This window comes from Carcharodon carcharias, chromosome 4 (assembly GCF_017639515.1).
Source record: "Carcharodon carcharias isolate sCarCar2 chromosome 4, sCarCar2.pri, whole genome shotgun sequence".
Classification (NCBI taxonomy): Eukaryota; Metazoa; Chordata; class Chondrichthyes; order Lamniformes; family Lamnidae; genus Carcharodon; species Carcharodon carcharias.
This window is the reverse complement of record NC_054470.1, coordinates 97,740,366-97,765,348: the sequence shown is the minus strand read 5'-3', so window position 1 is coordinate 97,765,348 and position 24,983 is coordinate 97,740,366. Positions and strand designations below refer to the sequence as shown.

The following is a 24,983-nucleotide window of genomic DNA, read 5'->3' as shown; positions in this document are numbered from 1 at the left end:
AACAACTCAAAACCCATTGGGCGCCATCTTGAAGTGGATTATAATCTTAACCCCTTATGGGTCTATTTTACTTTCCTGATAACCACCCTCATTTAAGTTTAAAACAGCCAGCCTCATAGACACTTGTTTGGGTCTGAAGAGATGATCGATTTCTCCCTCAAGGAGAGTAACTAACAAAAAGTGTTACCTTCTTCCAGATAGCTGTCCTTAATGAGCACCAGCCCGGATATTATAAGGGCCCAGGAATCTCTCTCTAATAATTTATCTCCCCAATAGGAATATACAAAGAGGGGTTCCTTGGAGTTGTATACAGAATACTATGTGAGATGTTATATTTTACCAAGTTATTTGCACATTTATTAAAGAACACTTAAGATAGCTAATTACATTGCAACATTAAAGACTATAAAAAGATGGAAAACGTCTTAATTCTAATATAGAATCTACAAGTTAAACCTCTATAGTGCTACAGTCAAAATATCCTAGAATATCCATCAAAATCTAAAGTAAGGTGTTACCTTAAATCCCCGAGCAGTAAGCTGCCTGCTTAGCAAGACACTTCTCCTCAATTAAGATCAGAAGTGTCCAACTATACATTTGGCTCTAATGGCAACCATTGTATTGAAGATTTCAACACATCTGAGTTTTCAGTGAAGTTCCCATCTTTATACTGTTTCTTACTTGATAAGGTAATCTTGCAAATTTGGATGCTACCTCTTTGTGCAGTTTCATCCCCATTGCAATATCCTTATGTTATATCATTCCCTATTGATAAATTATTTAATTGTTGAGAATTTTCTTAATATGAAGTGTGAGCTTTTATCTGGTCAATAAATGTTTGTCATGTCTTACAGTAACAATTCCAAAGTTCCTTCATTTTTCCCCTATCAAGTCATTATATATAACTAAGGGTGATGTGTAATGTCCCATTTCTGTCTTTTGATAATTTTTAATTAATTGATAATAGTTCACAAGATATTCGTGCTAGTTGGTACCGGCCTTCAATGAATCCACTTCTCAAACTTAAAAACATCAGTATTGCCATGTGACAGACAAAATCGATATTGACGTATACCACTATCCTTTCAACATTCCTTTTGCCAAAACTACATTTCCTTTTTTTCTTGTAGCAGGTTGTGCCAGGTTACTTCTGTGCAAAAGTTTTTAAAGAAATGCCAGTAGATAGAGATCTTTAAGTAGTGACCATTTGCTCTAAGCCAAGTATTACAGGTGTCCCTGTGTGGGTGAAATCTTTAACCCTTTTCTGCTTAGATTCATTTGTATTAAGAGAATCTTTATTTCAAACCATCTAATGTCCTAATGGTATCTGAATTCCACCTAATTATATCTATATTTCTTCACAAATTAGGATATCTGCAAGCTACCGAGTGCATTAATTAACCCTTTCTTGGCAAATCCTCAAGGAAGATGTCAGCCAGTCAGGCACTGATGTATTGTTTATTGATTACAGAAGCCAGTTACAATTCAATTTATAAGTATAAATCACCATTAATGGACATTTGAGTATTAATTATAAGTGATCAGAATGTGATACGCTTGGTAAGGTAATTTAAAGCCCTTGATAGCTGACAAGTTAATAGCTTTGATAACCAATATATTTGCATTATTATATAGGTACTTATGGTTAGCTATCTTTATAAGCTATGTGGTTGTCATTTGTGTCAGTGTCATAATTTTCCTGGGGCAAGGGCAGTAGCTCCTGGAGCATCAAGTCATTGAGCTGCCTTTTGGCAGTGAGCTTATCCATTCCACTTGAATCTTCAGTTCTGACTGAACCCACCTTATGCATGAGTGATGACATCTGAGTGGACTTCTCTTTCTTAATCTAGACTGCTAGCAATTTAGTGGTACTCAGCTTTATCTGTGACAGGCTGGTGTATGTAAAAATTTAACCTCCAACCTCTGATACTCTGTCCTTTACCTTGCACTGATAAGAATACCTATTACACCTGCTAGGGAGAAGAAGAACAGAGGGAATAAAAGAACCTTGTGATTAAAGAAGACTATTACCTCTACAAAGAAAATCTCTACCTCTGAGTGAGCAGTTAGCTTGAACGGTTCATCCTTTTTGTCAGTCATCCCCAAAAGTCAATACTGATTTTTGATAAGTTCTGCTAAAACCTGAAACATTCACCCTGTTGCTGCCTGACCTGCTGAGTTTTTGCAGCTTTTTTTGTTCTTGCTGCAGATGCTGGAAATCTGAAATATTTTACTTTTGTCTGAAATATTTATCTCCATCAGAATGGACAATTCACTCTTGAGCCTTACTACTTTAAATAGTGACCCATACAAATATCAGGGGTTATAGCCAGTTTGCCAGTCTTGAGTGTTTTTTTCTTGAACATCAGCTGGGGTAGTAACTTACAAATTATTTGGTTAAAAGGCTGCATTATCTGTTTTTCTTTCAGGCAGATCAACAACTTAAACTCCATTTCTATGGTGAGATTTCCTTTGCAAGTCTCAAATGCAGCCCTTTGGCAACTTTACTGAGCATTGTTTTTACATATTAGTGAATTTGTCATTTTTCACTACTTCTCCATGAAAATTGTAATCACACAAATGCAGTCTTTTTTTTATCTAGGTTATTTTCAAAATTAACTGTGTAGTGGGAGAAAATCAAGTTTGCTCATAACCTAAAAGTATTGTTTGAAAAGCTTCTGGATCATAAAACAAAAGCTGAACCTATTATATAGCTGAATTGTCAACTTCAAGCTCAGCTAATAAGTGCTGCTGAAGGATTGTCATACCAGGCTTTTAAAAGAGAACTCAATGTATTAAATATCACAGGCTCTTGGCATCCAACATTGTGCGTGTAGAAGTATAAGGTAATCATAATAAAACCTATATTCATAAATTTACAAAAGAACATGCCTAATTTGTTGACTGTCTTGCACCTTTGTTATTGCAGTATGTTTTACCGTGGCAAAAATGCCTCTATGGTATTGGGAAGAATGGCCACTTTAGTTACATTTTTACTAAGTGTAATAATTTTGATTTTTGTTTCTTTCAGACTGCAAATGGATACATCTTGCTCTTTGACATTGTGTATTCAGGACAAGAGAAATGCTTATATGAACCAGTATATCCCAAGTGAGTTTTAACTTTTAATTTTGAAATGGAAGTGGTGCTTAATTGACATAGATGACCCTTTGTGATCGATACCATACATCAATGAGCAGGTTTAATTTGGGGATTATTGCAGAAACTCAATGGAAAGTATGTTTTCCAAAGAATCTCAGGCTCACAAATGTATTTCCTCTTACCCCACCACCCATAAAACTATTAGCACATTACAGCATAGAAACAGGCTAATCAGTCCATCAAGCTTGTGCTGATGTTCTTCTTCACAATAACTACTTAGTTTAATACCATTCTCCAACTTGCTGCCCCTACCTTCTAATGTATTGATTGAACTGACCATAATTGCTCTGCTATATGTTCATCTTCCTATGAAATGAAGCAGCTTAGCAATTTGTATCTGACCTCATCCTCACCACTCATTGTTTCTTTCTTTGGAGAGGCTGCAGAAGTGCACAAGCCAGACTCAAATGTACAACGCAAGTCACAAGGATGGAATTATAGCCCTGGGTTCTTTTGTACAAGTAGATACAATAGGTCAACTCTTTTATGTAGGAACACATTCACTGTTTACAAATCCAAATTATGGCACTAAATCTGAGTAGTTTTATACAAGATCCAAATTCATCATCATCCTAATTTGGCGCTATCATCAATGTTTCATATTGACATGTAGGCCATGCTGACCCATGCATATATTTGCATAATCAATAATCCCCTACCTCTTGGCTGAATTCACCGTCCGTTTTATCAGTGCTTATTTTTCTACACTCATTTTTCATTCATAATATTTCACCTCATTTCTTGCATTAAATTTCATCTTTCATCTGCTCAATGTGCAAACCTCAGGGTGAACTGTTCATTTAGGAAATGCTTTTATCTTTGATTTTATTATCCTTTGTTCACAACCAGCAGGCTCAGCCTTGCTGGAAGCTAGGAATCAGAGTTCCTAATAAAATAGGTGTGAGGTGCTTTACACAGGCAAGTTAGAAATTTCTTATTGCTTACAATCCTTAGAGAAGCAACTTGATAGCTTTGTTTATTGCATTTTAACTGCAATCTCTTTGCCTGTTTCAATTCTGAAAATACACTTGCTTTTAAAAACACTTTTAAAAGTAAATTGTATTTTTCAAATCCTTGCTATGAAAAATAGTCAAAATATTCTGAAACGTTCCTATTTTTATTTACAAATCTTAATATTCTGCCCCTTGCATCAGATTCTGGGTAAGATGATACAAACGCTATAACCCAGTACTATGGTGATTAATCGGCAGCAGTGTGTACCATCTACAAGATACACTGCAGGAACTCACCAAGGCTCCTTGGACAGCATCATCCAAACCCATGACCTCTAACATCTAGAAGGGCAAGAACAACAGACAAATGGGAACACCACCACGTGGAAGTTCCTCTCCAAGCCATTCACCACCCTAATTTGGAAATATATCACCTTTCCTTCACTGTAGCTGGGTCAAAATCTTGGAACTCCCTCCCTAACAGCACTGTGGGTGTACCTACACCACATGGACTACAGTGGTTCAAGAAGGCAGCTCACCACCTTCTCAAGGAAAGTTAGGGATGGGCAATAAATGCTGGCCCGGCCAGCGATGCCCACATCCGATGAATGAATTTTTTTTTAAATCCGGCTGTTTTAACTCTTTGGTGTATTCTCTTTCTGCTGTTTTGCTTCCTTTCTGATCTAGCACTGAAGGTGTATCACTACACACAAGATCTGGCAGTAAACTCTTTTATAACATGTCTAGAAGCAAAAAATCAAACCTGGATAGGGCCTTCTGATTTGGTCAGTGGTCAGGGACAGCAGTGTGTGACTGCAAGTGAGACAGATGTGGGGATTGCCTTTGCAGTTGCCCAAAAGGTTTGAGGTTCTTGCAGGTTACCTGGATGAGAATGGGAACTACAAGGTAGATGAGTGAACTGACCATGGCACTGTGGTACAGGAAGCCAATCAGAATGTAGTGGTAGTAGGAGTAGCATAGTCAGAGGGATAGACACGGTTCTCTGCAGCTGAGAGTCCAGAGGGCTGTGTTGCATGCCTGTGCCAGGGTTCAGGACAGCTGCTCAGGGTTGGAGAGGAACTTGCAGCGGGAGGGGGAGGATCCAGTGGCTGTGGCCCATGTTAGTACCAATGACATAGGTAGGACTAAAGAGGCTCTGCTTAGGGAGAATGAACAGCTAGAGGTTAAATTAGAAAGCAGAACCTCAAAAGTGGTAACCTCTGGACATCAAGAGTCAATAAAAACATTGGTTCTATCATGTGACAGCGTTTTATGCATGTACCAGCTGTGGCAAGCACTGTCCCTCTAGAGCTGAATTCTTCAGTCACTCATTGCAGTATGGTAAAGTATCTAAAATGCTTTGGCTCTTAGGCTGTTGCCTTGAGAGTCAGATGGCTGCCACGCATGTGGCGAAGAGCAATGGCCCTCACTGATCCTTAGTACTTTTTGAAGATGGGCACAGTGAATTGAACTTTCTTTTGTATTTTGAGTCCTTAAGCTGAAAATAGAAATGCCTCTGGAAGATTGGCACATTTGGACACCATGTTTGCTCTTGTGTAAATGTACTTTACATTATATTATACAGAGAAACAGAAAGGGAAAGTATTGGAGGCTGAGTTCCAAGTTAAAAGGGAGAGTTGGAAGGGTAGAAAAATGAGTTGCCAGTAGACCAGAATCATCGCAATTATGCAATCTTCAAAATCAAGAAATGGGCCAAAAATTATAGTTGGCCAAGAAAGGAGACTCTGAAATGAAGAATACTTTAATATAAAAAGATTAAAAAAAACTGCAAGACAATGGTCTGACTGACATAGCTGGATTTCCTATCCCTTTTAATTTCAAATTGTAGAGACTTTCCTCATTTAAACTTTTCTGCACATGTATAATTTGACCTTATTAGTTTTATATATGAATCTAATATTGCAAATGTTAACTTTCAACATCCCTTGAAAGCTCCCCAGATAGATGTTCAAACTATCAACCTGGAAAGATTTGAAATGTTTTCTTTATCCCCTATATTTTTCTCCCTCCATGCCAGATAGTGGTTATCTTTTTATATATGGACTTTTGGGGGAAAAAAATCCTTAACACCGTGAGCTTCCTTGCTACCATATCTGATTTTCATTATTGCATTTTTTTTCAATCCTCCTAAGTCATAATGTCATTGACTTAAATATTTGAAGATTGTTTTGGTTTGTTTTTAGTCGAAACATGCTATTGTAAGAAGTACTGCCTTTGAAAGCTTACAATAGTATTACATAGTATTTTTGAATCACATAGCAGCACCAAAAACTGTCATTTATGTTGTTTTTTGGTGAATCATGATGCAGCCACTTTTGTGGGCTACTCCACCCCAACTGTTTCATGCTGGTGTATGGTTCCTTGAGCCATCGGTAACCACCTTTCCAGGGTGGCACTCTTCACTTGTGAACCTAGGCGTTGAGCATTGGCAAACCATTACATTGAGGTGTCTCTCACATTCTCTCCCTGTCCCTATGTTTGCATCATGTAACATTTGGAAGTGGGAGCTCTGACTGAGTTTTCAATCCACCATCTCCCTAGGCTGAAGCAGGAAGGCCAATTAGAGTGCACCACTGCAGACATAATGGGGTCAGCGCTACATCTGCTCTTTATCATTGTCATTAAATTGATATAACAGAAACGTATATTTGTATAGCACCTTTAACATAAAATGTGCCAAAATGCATGACAGGAGTAATGTAAGGCAAATTGTGACAATGAGTCACATTCAGAGATATTAGGTCGGGTAGATCAAAAGCTTGATCAAAGAGGTAGATTTTAAGGAGTGTCTTAAATAAGAAAAGTGAGGTCGCAAAGCAGAGAGATGTGGGGAGGGAATTTCAGCGCTTAGGACCTTGGTAAAAGAAAGCACTGATGCCAGCGGTGGAGCATTTAAAATTGGAGAGGCACAAGAGGCCAGAATTAGAGTCCACACATCAGAGGGTTGTGGAATTGGAGAAGGTTGCAAAAAATGGAAGGTATGAGGCAGTGGAAGGGTTTGAAAACAAGTATAAGAATTTTAAAAGCAAGATGTTGCTTGACCAGGAGCTAATGTAGGCCAATAAGCAGAGTAAATAGGACTTTATGCAAGTTAAGATTGGCCACAGAGTTTTAGATGATCTCAGGTTTACGAAGGGCAGAATAGGGATAACCAGCCAGGAGTGCATTGTAATAGTTAAGTCTAGAGGTAACAAAGGCAAGAATGGTCTTTAGTGGCCGATGAACTGAGAGAGGGGTGAAGTCAGGTAATATTACGGCGATTGAAATAGATTGTCTTAGTAAAGGTGTGAATATGATGTAGGAAGTTCATCTCAGGGTCAAATCCGGCACCAAGGTTGAGACCAAGCTGGTTTAATCTTGGACTGTTGCCAGGGAGAGGAATGGAATCAGCAACTAAGGAAAGTGGTTTGGTGTGGTGACCAAAAATAATGGCTTCAGCCTTCCCAATATTTGGATGAAATTTCTGCTCATCTGACTGGATGATGTTTAAGAAGCCTAATTATTCCTCCATTGTTGCTAAATTGAGAGATTGAGAGCGGTGTTGGTTAGGTAGAGCTGGGTGTTGTCAGCATAATGTGAAAACTAACGCTCTTTCAGATTATGCCACTTCACTGGGGAAGCATGTAGATGAGAAATAGGAGGGATCAAAGATGGATCCTTGATGGACATCAGCGGTAATAGTGCTGGAGCAGGGAGAGAGGCCATTGCAATTGATATTCTGGCTATAATTTCATAAGAATGGAATTGGGTAAAGAGCAGTCCCAGCCAGGTGGAAGACAATGGAGAAAAGTTAGAGGGTGGTGTGGTCAACCATATAAAGTCTGCAGGCAGATCAAGAAGGACTGTCACAGTTACATAAGATATCATTTGTGGCTTTGGTAAGATCTGTTTCAGCTCTGTGGATGAGACAGAAACCTTATTGGAGCAGTTCAAAAGTAGAGTTCTGTGAAAGATGGGAATGGATGCTTTAAGTTCATTAGTAGTGTTGCGAATAGGAGGAGGGTTAATTTAAAAAACACTAATTTCTTTGCTCATGGACGGGTGGAGAGAGGAAAGGTGTTTTGATTTGTTTCCCCATTTATAAGTTTTGGTGTGATCCAATTTTCTATTAATAATCCCACAGCAAACTCGCGATAGGATGAACTCAAAGGGTTAGTTTATTTGCACGCACTCAAAACCCAGGAGGAAGGTGGCACTGTTGCTTTGCATTCAGAGAGGGATATAGAAAATAAAGATTTATAGTGCAGAGACTACAAAGAAAAGAAAGTGTTTTGAGTGGGTTCTAGAGTCAAAGTCCACTGAGGTATTTCTTCAGAGGTCGGTGAGCTGAAAACTGATGTTGGATAATTACTAACTCCAATGGTGTTGACTTCACATGATGAGATAGGCATGCAGAGATGAATCTGACTTGTAGGTGCTGGTCCAGAATTTCTAATAGAAGTAGTGTAGATGGGGCCAGGTGTCCACTCTGGGCCAGAGCTGCTGCTCTGTGATGCTGCTAGTTGGATAGTAAAATGGCAGACCTGAGACTTTGCAGTACAGAAAGGCAATATTACTGGTTCCACAAACCAGAAGTCCATGTCACATGACTTCCATCTCTCCACGCTGCCCTTGACAGAGGATGTGTATCCCTCACCTAGGCCCCCTTGATTGTTGAATGTCTCAACCATTAAGAATTGAAAGGAAGGTTGCAAGCCCTTTGTCTTAGTAGACAAGCAGACTCCTGTTAGCCAGGCTGGGTTATGATATGCAGCTGGCCTTTGTATAACTCTTTGAATTTGGTATGTGCAGCCCACAGGGAGTTGTTCATGGATAGTGAGGTGCGATTTTCTTTGATACTGCCAGTTAGCTCCTTTTGTTCAGGGTCACAGACAGACATAGATCTGGTTTGAAATTTTTAGAGATATATAGAGAGATGCTCGTTACTATTTTACAAGAAAAATATAGAAGGTAAGATCTTAGTTCCTCACAGTAGACATCTACGTTTAACCTTTATTAGGAACGTTTGAACTGGCATTTACACTTGGCACTGTATAATTTCCTGCTCAATGCTAATTGAGCAAGTGTGTCAACAAGAATCTCGCAATGGCCTCATACTTACTTCTGTTATTGCACTGAATATTACTGAGCATTGCTGAGAAAAGAGACAGGTCAAAGCTTTTTGTCTTGCACTCTTTAGGACACTTTGCAAGAATACCAATATAGGGGAAAGACAACAATTTATACTGTACACACACTTGCGAAGTGTCATGAAGAGTGCAAGGTGAAAAGCTTTGACGACTTTTTTTTTTCCAGCAATACTCATGTTCTGTAGTACCAAATGCCTATTTGCATATTACATTGTTTGATTTTTTTTTTCGTTCATGTGATGTGGGCATCACTGGCTAGGCTAACATTTATGGCCCATGCCTAATTGCCCTTGAGAAGGCGTTGATGAGCTGCCTTCTTGAACCGCTGCAGTCCATCTGGTGTAGGTATACTCACAGTGCGGTTAGGGAGGGAGTTCCTGGATTTTGACCCAGCAACGATGAAGGAATGGCATTTATATTCCCAAGTCAGGATGGTGAGTGGCTTGGAGGCAAGCTCTCCATTATGGAGTATTGAAATGGCTGCAAATATTAGACTCTCATCTTAATTATTAGAGTTAGAAATAGGATTCCTTCTACAACTTACTGCTCCACGTTGCCTGAAATTACTTTAAATGCCACTGGGTCAAACAGAGTTGTTTTGATGGCAACGTCTTGCAAACAAACCTGAAGAACGTCTCTCAATTTATTGGTGGATTTATAATTTGAATGTTTTCTCTTCTCTATTAAAAAAAAATAAGCACGCCGAGCTGCTGCAGTGAAAATGGGGGCAGTTCAAATAAACTGACCTCACGAACTTGGTAATGGCAGCAAGGGTTTTGATGTAACACTTTGGTGGAGTTCTCAAACTTGTTGGTGCTTGCCAAGTGGTCCTTTGCTCTTACCATGTCCCCTAAAATCCTTTATATAAAAGTAAGCTTAGAGAAGCACAGGCTGTTCACTTGCATTTAACCTATGAGGTTGGACACAAGTGGGTTGTTCAGGATCTTTTGGAAAAAAAGTGAACATTAATTGGCAGGCATTCCATAAGGAGCATAAACTTGTTTTTGGCAGCAGAAGTCAGGATCTGTATGTTTTTTTGAAAGGTATTTGCTGCAAAGAACTGAGCAAGAGAAAAGAATAATATTACTTGGAGGAAGCACTGAGGACGCCAAGGGCACAGAATGTCATCTGGGTTGGGGATTTTAATGACCACCACAAAAGTGGCTTGGTAGGATCACTACTGACCAAGCTGACCCAGTCCAAAGGACATATCTGCCAGACTGGGCCTGCAGCAGGTGGGGGAACTAACAAGGGGGAAAAAAACCAACTAGACATGAATCACCAGTCTACCTGTTGCAGATGCGTATTTCCATGACAGTATATGTAGGAGTGACCACTGCATAGTCCTTGCAAAGATGAGGCCCCATCTAAAAGTCCTATCTTCACATTGAGCATATTCTCCATGGTGTTGTGAGGCACTACCACCGTGCTAAATGGGATAATTCAGAACACATCCAGCAGCTCAAGACTGGGTAAGCATGAGGTGCTGTGGGCTATCAGTATCAGTAGAATTATGTTCAACCACAATCTAACTTCATGGCTTGGCATACCCCTCCCTGTGCCAATAGCATCAAGCCATGGGATCAACCCTGGTTCAATGAAGAGTGCAGGAGGGCATGCTAGGAGCAGCTGCAGGCATACCTAAAAATGAGGTATCAACCTGGTGAAGACACAACACAGGGCTACTTCGCATGCTAAACAGCAGAAGCAGGATGCAATAGACAGAGCTAAGCATCCCACAACCAACAGATCATATCAAAGTCCTTCAGTCCTGTTTCAATCTTGCATTATAATACATTTGTAAATGTTGCTGCTGTTTCCCCTGGGTTTTCATATACAGCACAGGATTAATGCTACCTTTAAATGTGAAGATAACCTCTGATAACGAAGATATTGCCAAGTAGAGTTCAAATACAGCACTGTAGGAATCAAATTGGTTAAACCCTGTTATCGTTTGCTGTGCAACTTTTATTTGTGGCCTCATTTTGGCTACTAATATATAAATAAATTATACATCAAATTAGGATGATAAATTCAGCATGCAAACACTTTTGATTTGAAACGTCATGTGCCACATGTCCTCTGAATTCGTTCTGTTACTGTTGCACAACAAAACACAGTGGTGTGAATAATGTACATGTGTAAGTGTTCAAAATTTGCATTGCCACCAGTTTTCTGGCCACAGACATTCCCTGAAGTCTGCAGAAATGGTCCAAAAAGGCAAAGAATACAAAATTGCCTTTCATTCAGTTATGCTCAGTACTCTGATTCAGCAGTTGTTCCTTTTTTGTCCATTAACAAAAAAAGTGCAACATTAATCCGAGATTGAAACAGTACATCTTAAAAGTTTTTGAGTATTTGATTCATTGCTTTTTGCAATTTTTAAAAATTAATTTACGGGATATTGGCGCCAGTGGCTAGGCCAGTATTTATTGCACATCCCCCCCTAATTGCCCTTGAGAAGGTGATGGTGAGCTGCCGCCTTGAACCGCTGCAGTCTCTGTGGTCAAGGTACACCCACAGTGCTATTAGGGAGAAGTTCCAGGATTTTGACCCAGCAACAGTGAAGGAACGGGGATTATATATCCAAGTCAGGATGGTGAGCGGCTTGGAGGAGAACTTCTAGTTGGTGGTGTTTCCCATGTATCTGCTGCCCTTGTCCTTCTAGCTGGTAACAGTCATGGGTTTGGAAGGTGCTGTCTAAGGAGCCTTGGTGAGTCTCTGCAGTGCATCTTATAGTTGGTACACAATGCTGCCATTGTTCGTCAGTGGTGGAGGGAATGAATGTTTATGGAGAGGGTGCCAATTAAATGGGCTGTTTTGCTGTAGATGGTGTCAAGCTTCTTGTTGGAGCTGCACTCGTCCACGCAAGTAGAAAGTATTCCATTGCACTCTTGACTTGTGCCTTGTAAATGATGGACAGGCTTTGGAGAGTCAAAAGGTGAGGTTCTTGCTGCAGGATTCCTAGCCTCTGTCCTGCTCTTGTAGCCACAGCATTTATAAGGATAGTCCAGTTCAGTTTCTGGTTAGTGGTATCCTGTGGGATGTCGATAGTGGAAGACTCAGCGATGGTAATGCCATTGGATGTCAAGGGGTGACGGTTAGATTCTCTTTTGTTAGAGATGGCCTTTGCCTGGCACTTGTGTGGCGTGGATGTTACTTGCCACTTGTCAGCCCAAGGCTGGATATTTTCCAGGTTTTGCTGCATTTGGATAAGGGCTGCTTTAGTATCTGAGGAGTAGTGAATGGTGCTGAACATTGTCATCAGCGAACATCCCCACTTCTGACTATATGATGGCAAGAAGGTCATTGATGAAGAAGCTGAAAATGGTTAGGCCTAGGATACAACCCTGAGGAACTCCTGCAGTGATATCCTGGAACTGCGGTGAATTACCTCCAACAACCACAACCATCTTGCTTTGTGCTAGGTATGACTGCAACCAGTGGAGAGTTTTCCCCCGATTCCAGTTTTGCTGGGGCTACTTGATGTCACACTCGGTCAAATGCTGTCTTGATGTCCAGGGTAGTCACACTCACCTCGCCTCTGGAGTTTACTCTTTTGTCCATATTTGAACCAAGGCTGTAATGAGGTCAGAAGCTGAATGACCCTGATGGAACCCAAAATAAGCATCAGTGAGCAGTTTATTGCTAAGCAAGCGTCGCTTGATAGCACTGATGACCCTTTCCATCACTTTATTGATGATCAAGAGTAGACTGATAGAGCATTAATTGGCCAGGTTGGATTTGTCCTCCTTTTTGTGTTTAGGACATACCTGGGCAATTTTCCACATTGCCAGGTAGATGCCAGTATTATAGCTGTACTGGAAGAGCTTGGCTAGGGGCCTGGCAAGTTCTGGAGCACAGCTCTTCAGTGCTATTGCTGGAATATTGTCAGGGTCCATAGCTTTTGCAGTATCCAGTGCCTTCAGCCATTTCTTGATATCACTTGGAGTGAATCGAATTGGCTGAAGACTGGTACCTATGATGTTTGGAACCTCCTGAGGAGGCCGAAATGGATCGGCCACTCGTCACTTCAGGTTGAAGAGTTTTGCAAATGCTTCAGCCTCATCTTTTGCACTGATGTGCAAGGCTCCTCTATCATTGAGGGTGGGGCTATTTGTCAAGCCTGCTCCTCCAGTGTGTTGTTTAATTGTCACCACCATTCACGTCTGCATGTGGCAAGACTGCAGAGCTTAAATTTGATCTGTTGGTTGTGGAATTGCTTAGCTCTGTCTATCAATTGCTACTTTTGCTGTGTGGCACACAAGTAGTCCTGTGTTGGACTTCACCAGGTTGACATCTCATTTTTAGGCATGCCTGATGCTGTTCCTGGTGTGCCCTCTTGCACTCTTCTTTGAACCAGGGTTAAGTGGTAATGATATGCTGGGCTATGAGGTTACAGAATGTGTTTGAGTACAATTCTGCTGCTGATGACCCACAGTGCTTCATGGATGCCCAGTCTTGAGTTGCTAGATCTGTTCGAAATCTATCCCATTTAGCACGGTGGTAATGCCATACAACATGATAGAGGGTATCCTCAATGTGAAGCTGGGATTTCGTTGCCACAAGGACTGTGCGATAGCCACTCCTACCGAAACTGTCATGGACGGTTGCATCTGCGGCAGACAGGTTAGTGAGGGTGAGTTTGTTTTTCCCTCTGTTGGCTGAAGTAGACCTAGTCTAGCAGCTACGCCCTTTAAGACTCTGCCAGCTTGGTCTTTGGTGGTGCTACTGAGTCACCCTTGGTGATGGACATTGAAGTCCTGCACCCTTATCAACCTCAGTGCTTTCCCCAAGTGGTACTGATTCATCAGCTGAAGTGGAGGTGGGTGGGGTGATGAGTGGTAATCATCAGGAGGTTTCCTTGCTCTTGTTTTAGCTGATGAGACTTCAGGGGGCCCGGAGTCAATGTTGAGGGCTCCCAGCGCAATTCCGTTCCGACTGTATATATGCCTGCTGTGTCTGTCCTGCCGGTGGGACAGGTGGTGATCTGCAAGATACGATTCTGAAAGTATGACTTACTGTTAGTCTGTGAATGCCCCCAGATGTTAGTAAGAGGGCTTAGGAATAGATAGAGCTGGGTTTAATATTGTCATTTCGGGTGACTTTTTATTGACCTGAGTAGCTTCCTATGCCATTTCAGAAGGCATTTAAGAGTCAACCACATTACTGTGGATCACGGTCACATGTTTAGGCAGATTCCCTTCCCTAAAGGGCATTAGTGAATCAGATGGATTTTTACAACAATTGACAATGGCCATCATTAGACATTTGATTCCAGATTTTTACTGAATTCAGTTCCACCGTTTACCGTGGTGGGATTCGAACTCAGGTCCCCAGAGCATTACCCTGGGGACCTGGATTACCAGTCTAGTGACAATACCCCTACACCACCACCTCCCCATGAAGGATGCTAGTTGGCACCCTTAGCTAATGTCGTAAACATTGACTAAAATTCATCTGAACTAGGAATCGTATTTATATCAGAAAACGTATTAGAAGAGCTTGGGTTGCATGAAGTCAGAATTAATATGGTGAGCATTGGAAAGTCGATAACTGACATCTTTGCACCCTTTGTACCGTAGCTCCTTAGAGTCAATTTTGATTGTTTAGTGAATTTTATTTCACTTTTGTGTTACAAGTCAGTTTAAGAGGGAGGTAAAGAGTTTGTATTCACATAATTGCACATACCAGGTTTCAAAATGCAGGGGCAGCAGGTGAATTTGCCCTCAGCATCACAAGAAAGCAAAAACAGGGCCAAAAATTTAAGGTTTCACCTGTATGATATTACTTTACATTATGGCACCTCCAAACATTCCCCCTCTCCCGATTTTGCTGCTCCTCCAGAGACAGAAGCTATGATTGGAGGGCGTGGGCAAAAGCAGCATTGCTCACTTTCACACTTACAACAACTTTGTTTATTACGCAAATGATTTCCCAACATTTTTTTTTAAACTTTATTTTTCCCTCTAAAATAGGCCTGGCTTTCAATTTTACAAACTACTGGTGGAACAGCAATAATCAAACAAAGAAGAAAAGTTGAATCCTTTCCAATGGCTTTCTTCCTCTTTTATATTTGTCCAATAAATAATTTTTGGAATAACATTTAGAGAGATCTGAGGTAGAGGGAGAAAAATATTGTGGAGGAAATCCATTTTTTTTTTCTGTTCCCCTTAGATTTTTCTTTAAATGTTTCTGCTATAGAAGTGGCTGTATACAAGCTCTTTTTGACTGTCGATGCACATGTTTACTTTTTTGAAAAAAATGGTTTGATCTGTAGAAAATGTTGGGAGTCTTGTCACAGAATCATGGAATTGTTATTGCACAGAAGGTGGTTGTTCAGCCCATCGGGTCTGCACATACCCTCTGTTGGAGCAATTTACCTAGTGTCATTCCCCTACCTTCTGCCCCTAGCCCTGCACATTCTTCATTTTCAGGTAACAACCGAATTCTCTCTTGAATGCTTCGATTGACCCTGCCCCTCCTGCACTCTCAGGCAGTGCATTCAAGATCCTAGCCACTCGTGGAATAGATTTTCCTCATGTTGCCATTGCTTCTTTTGCCAATTACCAGTACTGTTACAAATTTAACATAACTTCCTTGCTTTTATACCTCATGTCCCTATTAATAAAGCCTAGGATGCTGTATACTTTATCAATTGCACTCTTAACTTGTCCTGTCACCTTCAATGATTTATGCACATTTTACACCTGGGTCCCCCTGCTTCTGCACCCCCTTTAGAATTGTGCCCTTTAATTTATATTGTCTGTGCGCATTCTTTCTACCAATATGTCTTGCTTCACCTTTCTCCACATTAAATTCCATCTGCCACTTGTGCACCCATTCCACCAACCTATGTCCTTTTAATTTTCTACATTATCCTCTTCACAGTTCACAATGCTTCCAAGTTTTGTATCATTCACAAATTTTGAAATTGTGTCATGTACACCAGGTCTGTGTCATTAATATATATCAAGAAGGGAAAGGGTCCCAGCAATGGGAATTCTATTACTTCCTCCAGTCCAAAAAAAATCCATTAACCATTACTGTTTCCTGTCACTCAACCAAATTTTTATCCATGTTGCTACTGTCCCTTTTATTCCATGAGCTGTAACTTTTCCCACAAGTGTTGTGCGGCACTTTATCAAATGCCTTTGGAAGTCCATGTACACCATATCAACAGCATTATTCTCATCAACCTTTTCTGTTACCTCGGTTAATCGGCATTTACCTAAGTGACTCTTAATTTTGTCCAGAATAATGTTTAGAAGCTTCCCCACCGTTGGGGTTGACCTGACTGGCTTGTAGTTGCTGGTCTTATCTTTACACCCTTTTTTGAACAAGGGTGTAACATTTGAATTTCTCCAGTCCTCTGGTACCTCTGCCAAATCTAAGGAAAACTGGAAAATGTATGGCCAGTGCCTCCACAGTTTCCACTCTCACTTCATTCAGTATCCTTGGATGCTTCCCAACCAGCCCTGGTATCTTATCAGTCGATCCAAAAGAGCCCAACCTTTTCCAGACCTTGAGTTTGCTTTAATATTGGTCATGTAGGCATAGAGCGAGTCTGCAAATTCCTGTTTCAAGAACAGTTTGGATTCTAATTAAATCTTTAGATCTAAGGAGCCCCCGAAAATCAAAAACCAGCCTCTCATCATCAAAAAGTAACCTTCGAGAAAATCTCAGAGCCCTTGGGGATAGTAGGGAGTGGGTGGGGGAGAATTATTTTGACCCTGCAGTCTGTTTTATCACTTTACAAATGTGTTTGGAAGAACTTAAACTGGTAAATGTTTTAAAAAGACAAATAGAAAAATTTTAAGTCCCGCACTTTTATTGTCCTGCATATAGCAGGAATGCCTATTTTAAGCCCACTTGGGCATTGTAGGCGTATTTTTCTTGCTTCTAATTGCATGTATCTCATTACATAGATTGGGAAGGGGGACAGATAGAGGTAGAGAGAAAGGAAAAGACAGATGGGAAGCTGGCTGTTGCATATTTGTCTGCCTGCTTTTTGTGGCTCAGTTGGTAGCAAGCTTACATCTGATTAAGAAGGTTCCAGTCTCAGGACTTGAGCACAAAAATCTAGAATAACATTCCAGTGCAGTCCTGAGGGAACATGGTTCTTTCAGATGAGGTGTTAAACTGAGGCCTCCTCACGTCGATGTAAAAGATCCCCAGAACTATTTTGAGGAAGAGCAGCGGAGTTATCCCTAATATCCTGGCCAATATTTATCCTGTAATTAACATTATAAACAGATTATCTGATCATTGTTACATTATTGCTTGTGGGATCTTGCTGCATACAATTTGCATGTTAGTTCATGTTTATTTTTGTTTTTGTTTACAGTAAAAGTATTAAAAAGTGAAATCTTGTCCATCGATTTCTTATGTTGGGGTTGTTTGGGATGTTCACTTCTTTCATGTTATTGGCCTTTACGAGGATCCTAACAAAATTGGGGGCTCATCAGGATCTTGAACCATTAGGCTGTATTTGTAAAATTGGGTGTTGGACTGCACTGGAATGTTATTCTAGATTTTTGTGCTCAAGTCCTGAGACTGGAACCACCTTAATCAGATGTAAGATTGCTGCCAACTGAGCCACAACTGAAACAAAAAAGCAGGCAGACAAACCTGCAACAGCCAGCTCCCCATTTGTCTTTTCCGTTCTCTCTACTTCTATCTGACCCCCTTCCCGATCTATGTAATGAGTTACATAGAATCAACACTGATATTCATATTAAATGTTTTCATGCTGGCACATGTTAACTGATTTTGGTTTTAGAATTTCTATGATAGGTATTGATGAGCTTTCCAAACGGCTTACAAATATTTTTCACTATCCACCATTAATTCTGAATTTGGACATGTATCAAGTAAATACGGGGTGACTTTAGTAAGCCACTCTTCCCTTCTTCCAATGAGGAAGCTGAGTAAACTAATTTGTAGTAATTGATTTGGTACTTTGAGAAGACATTCTTGCAATTGGTTAACAGCCTGATTGTACGTATCAAATGGATGTTGAATTATGCATGTTCCAAGGATTTAGAACATTGTTTTTCAAGAGGAATTCTTGCTTAGTCTTGATGGTCCTTTTGCTAATGTCATATTGAATTGCTAGTTCTTTGGTGAAGGCATTAAAGAGATGGGAGCGTTGGAACATGAGAAACCACCCCCCCCCCCCCCCCCCCAAAGTCTTGAATGCTTTCAGATGTTAGCAGGTCCCTAACAGATCTGTTGTAATGTTATCCCTACCCTTTTCCTCCCATTTCATTACTATTCTCTTTCAGCAGGGAAGCTGAAGTTTGAGTTCAAACTGTAGATGAGATTTTCAGGCTACAGTAGCTCTCTGTACTGATCTTTCAGCCCATTATGGCCTCCAGCTAACAGGAGTCTGGCATGAACCAGGCAAGCTTTTTCAAACATAAGGACTCTGAAATTGCCACTCTTTAAGTGAGAACCTTCTGATTATTAACTTCATTCTGAGAAGCAGTTTGCTAGTTGTTTCCCAAGGTGCTCGTTCAATATATGAAATAGGTGCAGATTTTGGAATCAAAATGGTTTAGCTTTAAGCTTGGTAATCTAAACTTGTCTCCATTTTATTTGTTCCCTAACCTGGAATTGATCAAAGCTGACTGGTTTCAGCTTGTTACGATCCCTGTGGGGGACCATAAACCAAAATAACCAAATTTACTTAATGACCCCCAAATGAAGAAATTACCAACAGGATTCCAATTTTTGTAGCTTTTACATTAACATGAATCAGCATCAAAGCAAATTAAACATGAATTAACAGGCAAATGATACTCAAATAAAAATGCAAATTTCAGTTTAAATAGTCGATCTAGCAAAGATCAACCACAAGCACCTGCAAGACTCCCTGCAGATATGTGGCAGTACATTGTTACACAGTTGCAGAATATTCTGTTCCTGGTTCACAGGTTAAGTTAGGAGTCCAATCCAACAGCAGCTTTCACCTCCATGTTTCGCTGGTATGATTCTAATCAGCAAGGCACACTTCTACAAACCTCTTCCCCCTCGGGTCACAACAGTGTAGCTTTCCAGAGTTTTGTTTCAAGCAACCAACCAATAACATCCCAGTTCACAGTTTGGCTCCCTGGTAAAATACCCAACCTTTTAGCGTCTCCAAGCTATTCAAACAGCCTTTTGGTTTTTAGGCCTTTTTTTAGCCAATTCACACAGTGGCTCCAAGAACTCCTATCTCCTTTTCTGCTGAACAGCAAACAACTGACCTCTTCCTGGGAGTGATTTGCTTCTCTCAATAATTGTGTTCCTTTTTCCATCTTTGTTCACTTTCTTTTTGTGTCTGCACCTATGTGCTGATTGCCTCCCTGTAGTTTTATCATCATCTTTACAGCAGTGACTCCTATCTTCTCTTCTGTCTGCATGGCTTTTGTATCTTCCTCCTGTTGGTACTGCTTCTAGGTCAAGGATTGCCAGATCATATGGGCAGCATTCCTTCTTCAAGGAAATTACAATTGATGTAAACTCTTAAAAGATCCTTTTCAAATATTTTTTAAAAATGTCTGTGGATTGGTCATTTTAAAGAAATTACATATTTTCCTTACTATACTGCTTCTGGGTCAAAGGTTTTAAGAGCAACAAGTTCTGTACATCACTGTCTTTCAGTGAGCAATAAGATTAATTCATTGTTAATGTCCCCTTTTGATAAACTATGGGCAGTCTGGTTTGTCTAACTTATCAATGTCAAAGGTTCACTACTTTTTATTGCTTCCACACCAACCAGTATGAATAATCTCAATTACCGACCGTATCAGGTTAAAACTTCTGTAAGCATTCCCATTTTATAGAAAGGCATATAACAGACAGTGGAAATTTTATGCCATTGTTTGTTTTTGTCAAAAATTATCAACATGTCCAGCTCTTTAAATCTAATTTTTTAAACCCTAATGGATTAAAATGGATTTTACAATAGAAAGTAATTTTGTTGACCAAAGCCTCCACTTGCTGAGTCAAGCCTTTTGCTTGTCACTTGCCATTACACGATGGTTTTGCTGTATATTTATATGAATACTTGCAGTGTGTAAATGGGATTACATATCGTTTTAACAAACTGACTTATTTTTAATAGAGGAAATCCAAGAGTGAAAGTAACTCCAGGTTACAAGGAGGAACAGTGCGCTCCATCCCTAACTGTGGAGATGAAGAAAGTGCTTGATTTCCAAGCAAAAATCACAAGGTAATGCTTGAACATTCCCAGTCTCTCCTATTATTGAGTTTTTCCAGGTATTTTTGTTTTTGTTTTGGATTTCCAGCATCCACAGTTTTTTGCTTTTATCTTCTATTACAAATTGCTTTGTAATTTTTTTTTTAAATAGCCATTGTTTGTTCATGATGCATTGGGGACTTTGACTTTGAAATTGCCTCTAAGATTAAAGTTTGATTTTACTAGATGTAATTTATGATGATTCATTTAACTGGAGTTAATTATATTTTGCCAGAAGTATTGAGGGGAAAGCTATGATATAACAAGACTTGAGTTTTGCCATTTATAACAGTGCTGGAGCTTTGTGCCAAGTGGAAAGTAGGGGGATCTTGAACTGAAATTATCAAACTATTTTCAAATGTGAAATTCAGAGCCTAAGAAGCCCTTTTCATACATACCTTACATTTATCAGAGTCATTCTTGATTTTCTCCTTTCATTTCTTCTCCTGCCTCTTGATTTGAAGTTGACATGTATCACCTATAATCTGACGAATCATTCTGATTTCTAATATCAAATTACATTTAAAAATTATCAAACCATTTCAAGGTGGGGGTCATCTAATTCCGTTTATTTGTGGGATTGTGTAACATTTTGCTGCTCCTAAGAATCATTAAACTTCACTATTTCACCTTGTGATTGTAACATGGAATTTTAAAAAAAAAACACTTTAAAATCTTCATACACTGTGACTGCATTTTCCTTCATTTTTATTCTTACTACTTGCTACTGGAATGCAATGGTTTGTCTGTGAGCCTGATATGTGGGTGGGCTTTTCATTTTGCTTTATGTTAACCCATGTATTGTTATGGAACAATCGGTGGAATTCCAGCCATAAGGCAGGATAAGGGCAGCTTCTAATGCTCCTGCTAGATTTGCCTTGGTGTATATTCTGACTTCCTTTTAATATAGCAGAGAGTAATTTTGTTTATAATGCTTAGTCAAGACCTCCACTCACTTAATCATTTAATCTCTTTTCCCCATGTTAGCCACCTGTTGTTGAAGTCTAGAGCGGTTTTTAACCCAGGATTTGGATGAATATTTGTGCAGTGTGTGTTTTATTTGGTGTTTGTAAGCAAAAGTGTCATTAAAAAGCAATATACACTGGTTGTTGACTTGAAGAGCTGCATTTATCATTGTTGATTCATATAAATATTAACATTGTTGCATGTTCTGACATTCTGGTGCACACAGCATTCTGGACTTTTGGTTCTTAAGTGTTACCTAGAAAAATTAGTGCGTAAATTTATAGGCCAAAGAACTAAGTGGTTAGTTCCTACGGAAACAGAGCAACTCTGCACTGGCAGTCTGCAGTCAATTTCTAATGCACCATTCCTGTCACTCTGAAGGTTAATTGCACACTAAAAGTCAAGAATAAGGAGCATAGCTGGTTTTTGTTATCGTTTATGGTAGCAAGCCCAGAAGGGAAGCAGCTGCAGACTGGTGGTACAGTGGCAAATTTTGAGGTGCGGGGGCTCTAAGAAAATGTGCTGGCCATACAATTTCTAAGTCTACTATTATGTTGTTTTCTTATGCATTCATCATTTGAGTCCCCAAATGTCAGTATAGCTATGCTTTTTAAGTGAAAAATATTAGTACCGGTTAGGCATGAGGTATTTTGAATCTTTAGTCTTTAGCATAGCTGGAATTTAATTATGCAGCAGTTTAGTTATTTAATTCAAGCCTATTAAAGACATGAATTACAGAAAACTTACTTCTGACTGGGTGATGGTATATAGAGGGGGTACACTGCTTTTCTTGATTTATATTGATAACCTGGACCCGAGTGTACAGGGCACATTTTTAAAATTTGAAGATGATACAAGACTTGGAAGTATTGTGAACTGTGAGGACCGATAGTGAGAGATTTCAAGAGGATGTAGACAGACTGGTGGAATGGGCAGGCATGTGGCGGATGAAATTTCATGTAGAGAATTGCGAAATGATACATTTTGGTCAGAAGAACGAGGATAGATGATATCAAATAAAGAAAATGCAGGAGCCGAGGGACTTGGGTGTCTTATGTGCACAAATCATTCAAGGTGGCAGAGCAGGTTGAGAAAGCAGTTAATAAATTATACTGAATCCTGGGTTTTATAAATCGGGGCACAGAGTACAAAAGCAAATAAGTTGTGAATCTTCATGAGACAGTGCTTCAGCCTCAACGAAGAATATGAAGGTTTTAGAAAATGTTACAGAAAAGATCTAGGAGAATAGTTCCGAGGATGGGACTTCAATTATGTGGATAGATTGACGAAGCTGGGGCTGTTCTCCTTGGAGAAGAGAAAGCTGAGAGAAGATTGTTAGACATGCTCAAGATCATGAGGGGTCTGGCTAGCATAAATGTGGAGAAACTGTTCCCATCGGCAAAAGGTTGTGAACCCCAAGGTGATTAACAAAAGAGCCAGAAGCGACATAAGGAGAAACTCCTTTATGCGGCTAGTGGTTTGAATCTGGAATGCTCTGCCTGATCGTGTGGTGGAGACAGATTCAGTTGTGGTTTTCAAAAGGAGACTGGATAATTATCTGAAGAGAAAAGATTTTAGAGGGCTACAGGGGAAAGATCACAGAGTGGGACTAGCTGAGTTGCCGTTGCAGAGAACTGACACAATGTGCTGAATGGCCTCCTTATGTGCTGTAACCATTCTATGATTCTAGCATAGATATTTTCAAGGAACTTGATAAACACGAGGAAGAAAGAAGCTGAAGGTTACCCTGATGGTGTGATCAAGACAGGTGGGAGGAGGCTTGTGTGGAACTTAAACAGCAACATAGATGAGGTGGGCCACATGGCCTTTTTCTGTGCTGTAAATTCCATGTAAAGCTACTAACGGTGAATACAAACATTAAATTGCATTTTGCATCCTTAGGCCATTCCAACGAATTAATGTTCAGTAGGCTAACGCTGCAGGAGTCTTGAGCTTCAAAAGCACTGAAATGTTGGTTTATAAGAGAGCTGTGTACAAGGAGTTGTAAGGTCTGCATTTATTTTTACAGTAAGGGAGCTGTACAGGAAGGATACTACTGTTGCTGCTGCTGCTGCACATTGACTCAGAGACATTCAACAGCAGCAGCATGAGGCCCTGGACCTTGGGCGCAGCCTTCACTCTGTTACCTCTTAACCTCCCCAGGTTCCAGATTCACAGCCACATTGCAAGCTCCAGGCATTCCAGTCAATTCTTACCATCCAGCCCGAACTTCAGGAACTCGTAGCCAAACTTGCCCTTGTGCCCCATGTGATAATGCAGTGGAAATCACTCAATGTGGCCTCTGTGCTGGCCGCCTTTGTGTCACAAGTCACACCGCCACATGTGGTTACAAAACGGTTTCCCTCCAGTTCTGACTGTTGCCATCAATGCACCAAGTCCCCCTGCATTTGTTACTGCTGGAAACGAGTAGCTTCAATATTGGAGGCAGTGAGGACTAAAATCAACACCAATCTTGCAGATTGAAAATCCAGTTAGACAATTAATGGAGTGGATTCCACTGAGATCAGTGGAAAGTAAATTCAAATGGGGCATATAAAGTCATAAGGAATGGGAGCAGTAGTAGGTAATTCAGCCCATTAAACCTGCTCCACCATTCAGCAAGATCATGGCTGAACTGATTGTGGCCTTAACTTCATTTCTCGCCAGCAACCTCCATCCTGCATAAGCCTTGACTCTCTTGTCGATGAAAAATCTGTCTAACTCAGCCTCCACTGCTCTGTGAAAGAGAATTCCAAACACTGGCAACCCTCAGAGAAGAAATTCCTCCTCCTCTGTCTTAAACAGAAACCCCTATCTTTAAACTGTGCCCCCTAGTTCTACATTGCCCCATGAAAGGAACCATCTTCCCAGCATCTACCTTTGGAAATTGGCAAACAAGATATTCACCCGAACCCTGACACTCAGATGCCAAGAAGGTGGCTCGCCACTACCGACTCAAGGGCAATTAGGTCAGTAAATGCTGGAATAAAAACACAGTGCTGGAAAAGCTCAAGTCTGGCAGCATTTGTGGAGAGACAAACTTTGAACATTTGAGTCCAATATGACTCTTCTTCAGAATAAATACTAGCCTTGCTAGTGATGCCCACATCCTATGAAAGAATAAAGAACTCTAACAAAGCACTGTGGGCCACATTGAGAGAATAGGTCACAGTTTTGGCTGCCATACGATATAAAGTTTATTAAAAAATATAACTGTTTAAGGATAATCTCTATCACTATAGAAAGGTGATTAAAGACTGTGTATATTGAGCTGATACCCATTCTAAGGACTGTTAAGTGACTAACTCCAGGCGGTAGCTCCTTGATCAGGTTATTGGAGGCAGAGATGGGGTTCAGAAGGGAGAGGCCAGGCTGGAAGATGTCCCTGAGCAGGGCCTACAGTTGGTTCCCAGACACACAGGCTGCTGAGGTGGAGGCAGTGGCCAAGGCAGGGAGAGAAGCTGGCTCAGGCAGATAGTACTCATGTTCAGGCTGCTGAGCTGCTCC

At 40.3% G+C, this 24,983-nt stretch overlaps 1 protein-coding gene across 3 annotated transcripts in view; it reads left to right on the top strand.

Moving 5' to 3' along the window:
- Positions 1-24,983, top strand: part of ric1 (RIC1 homolog, RAB6A GEF complex partner 1) — a 165,538-nt gene that overhangs the window by 63,646 nt on the left and 76,909 nt on the right. For all 3 annotated transcript variants that reach the window (XM_041186021.1, XM_041186019.1, XM_041186022.1), the window contains exons 3-4: positions 3,032-3,111; positions 20,376-20,483. In XM_041186021.1, coding sequence (XP_041041955.1) covers positions 3,032-3,111; positions 20,376-20,483 — 188 coding nt within the window. The remainder of the gene's footprint in view (positions 1-3,031; positions 3,112-20,375; positions 20,484-24,983) is intronic.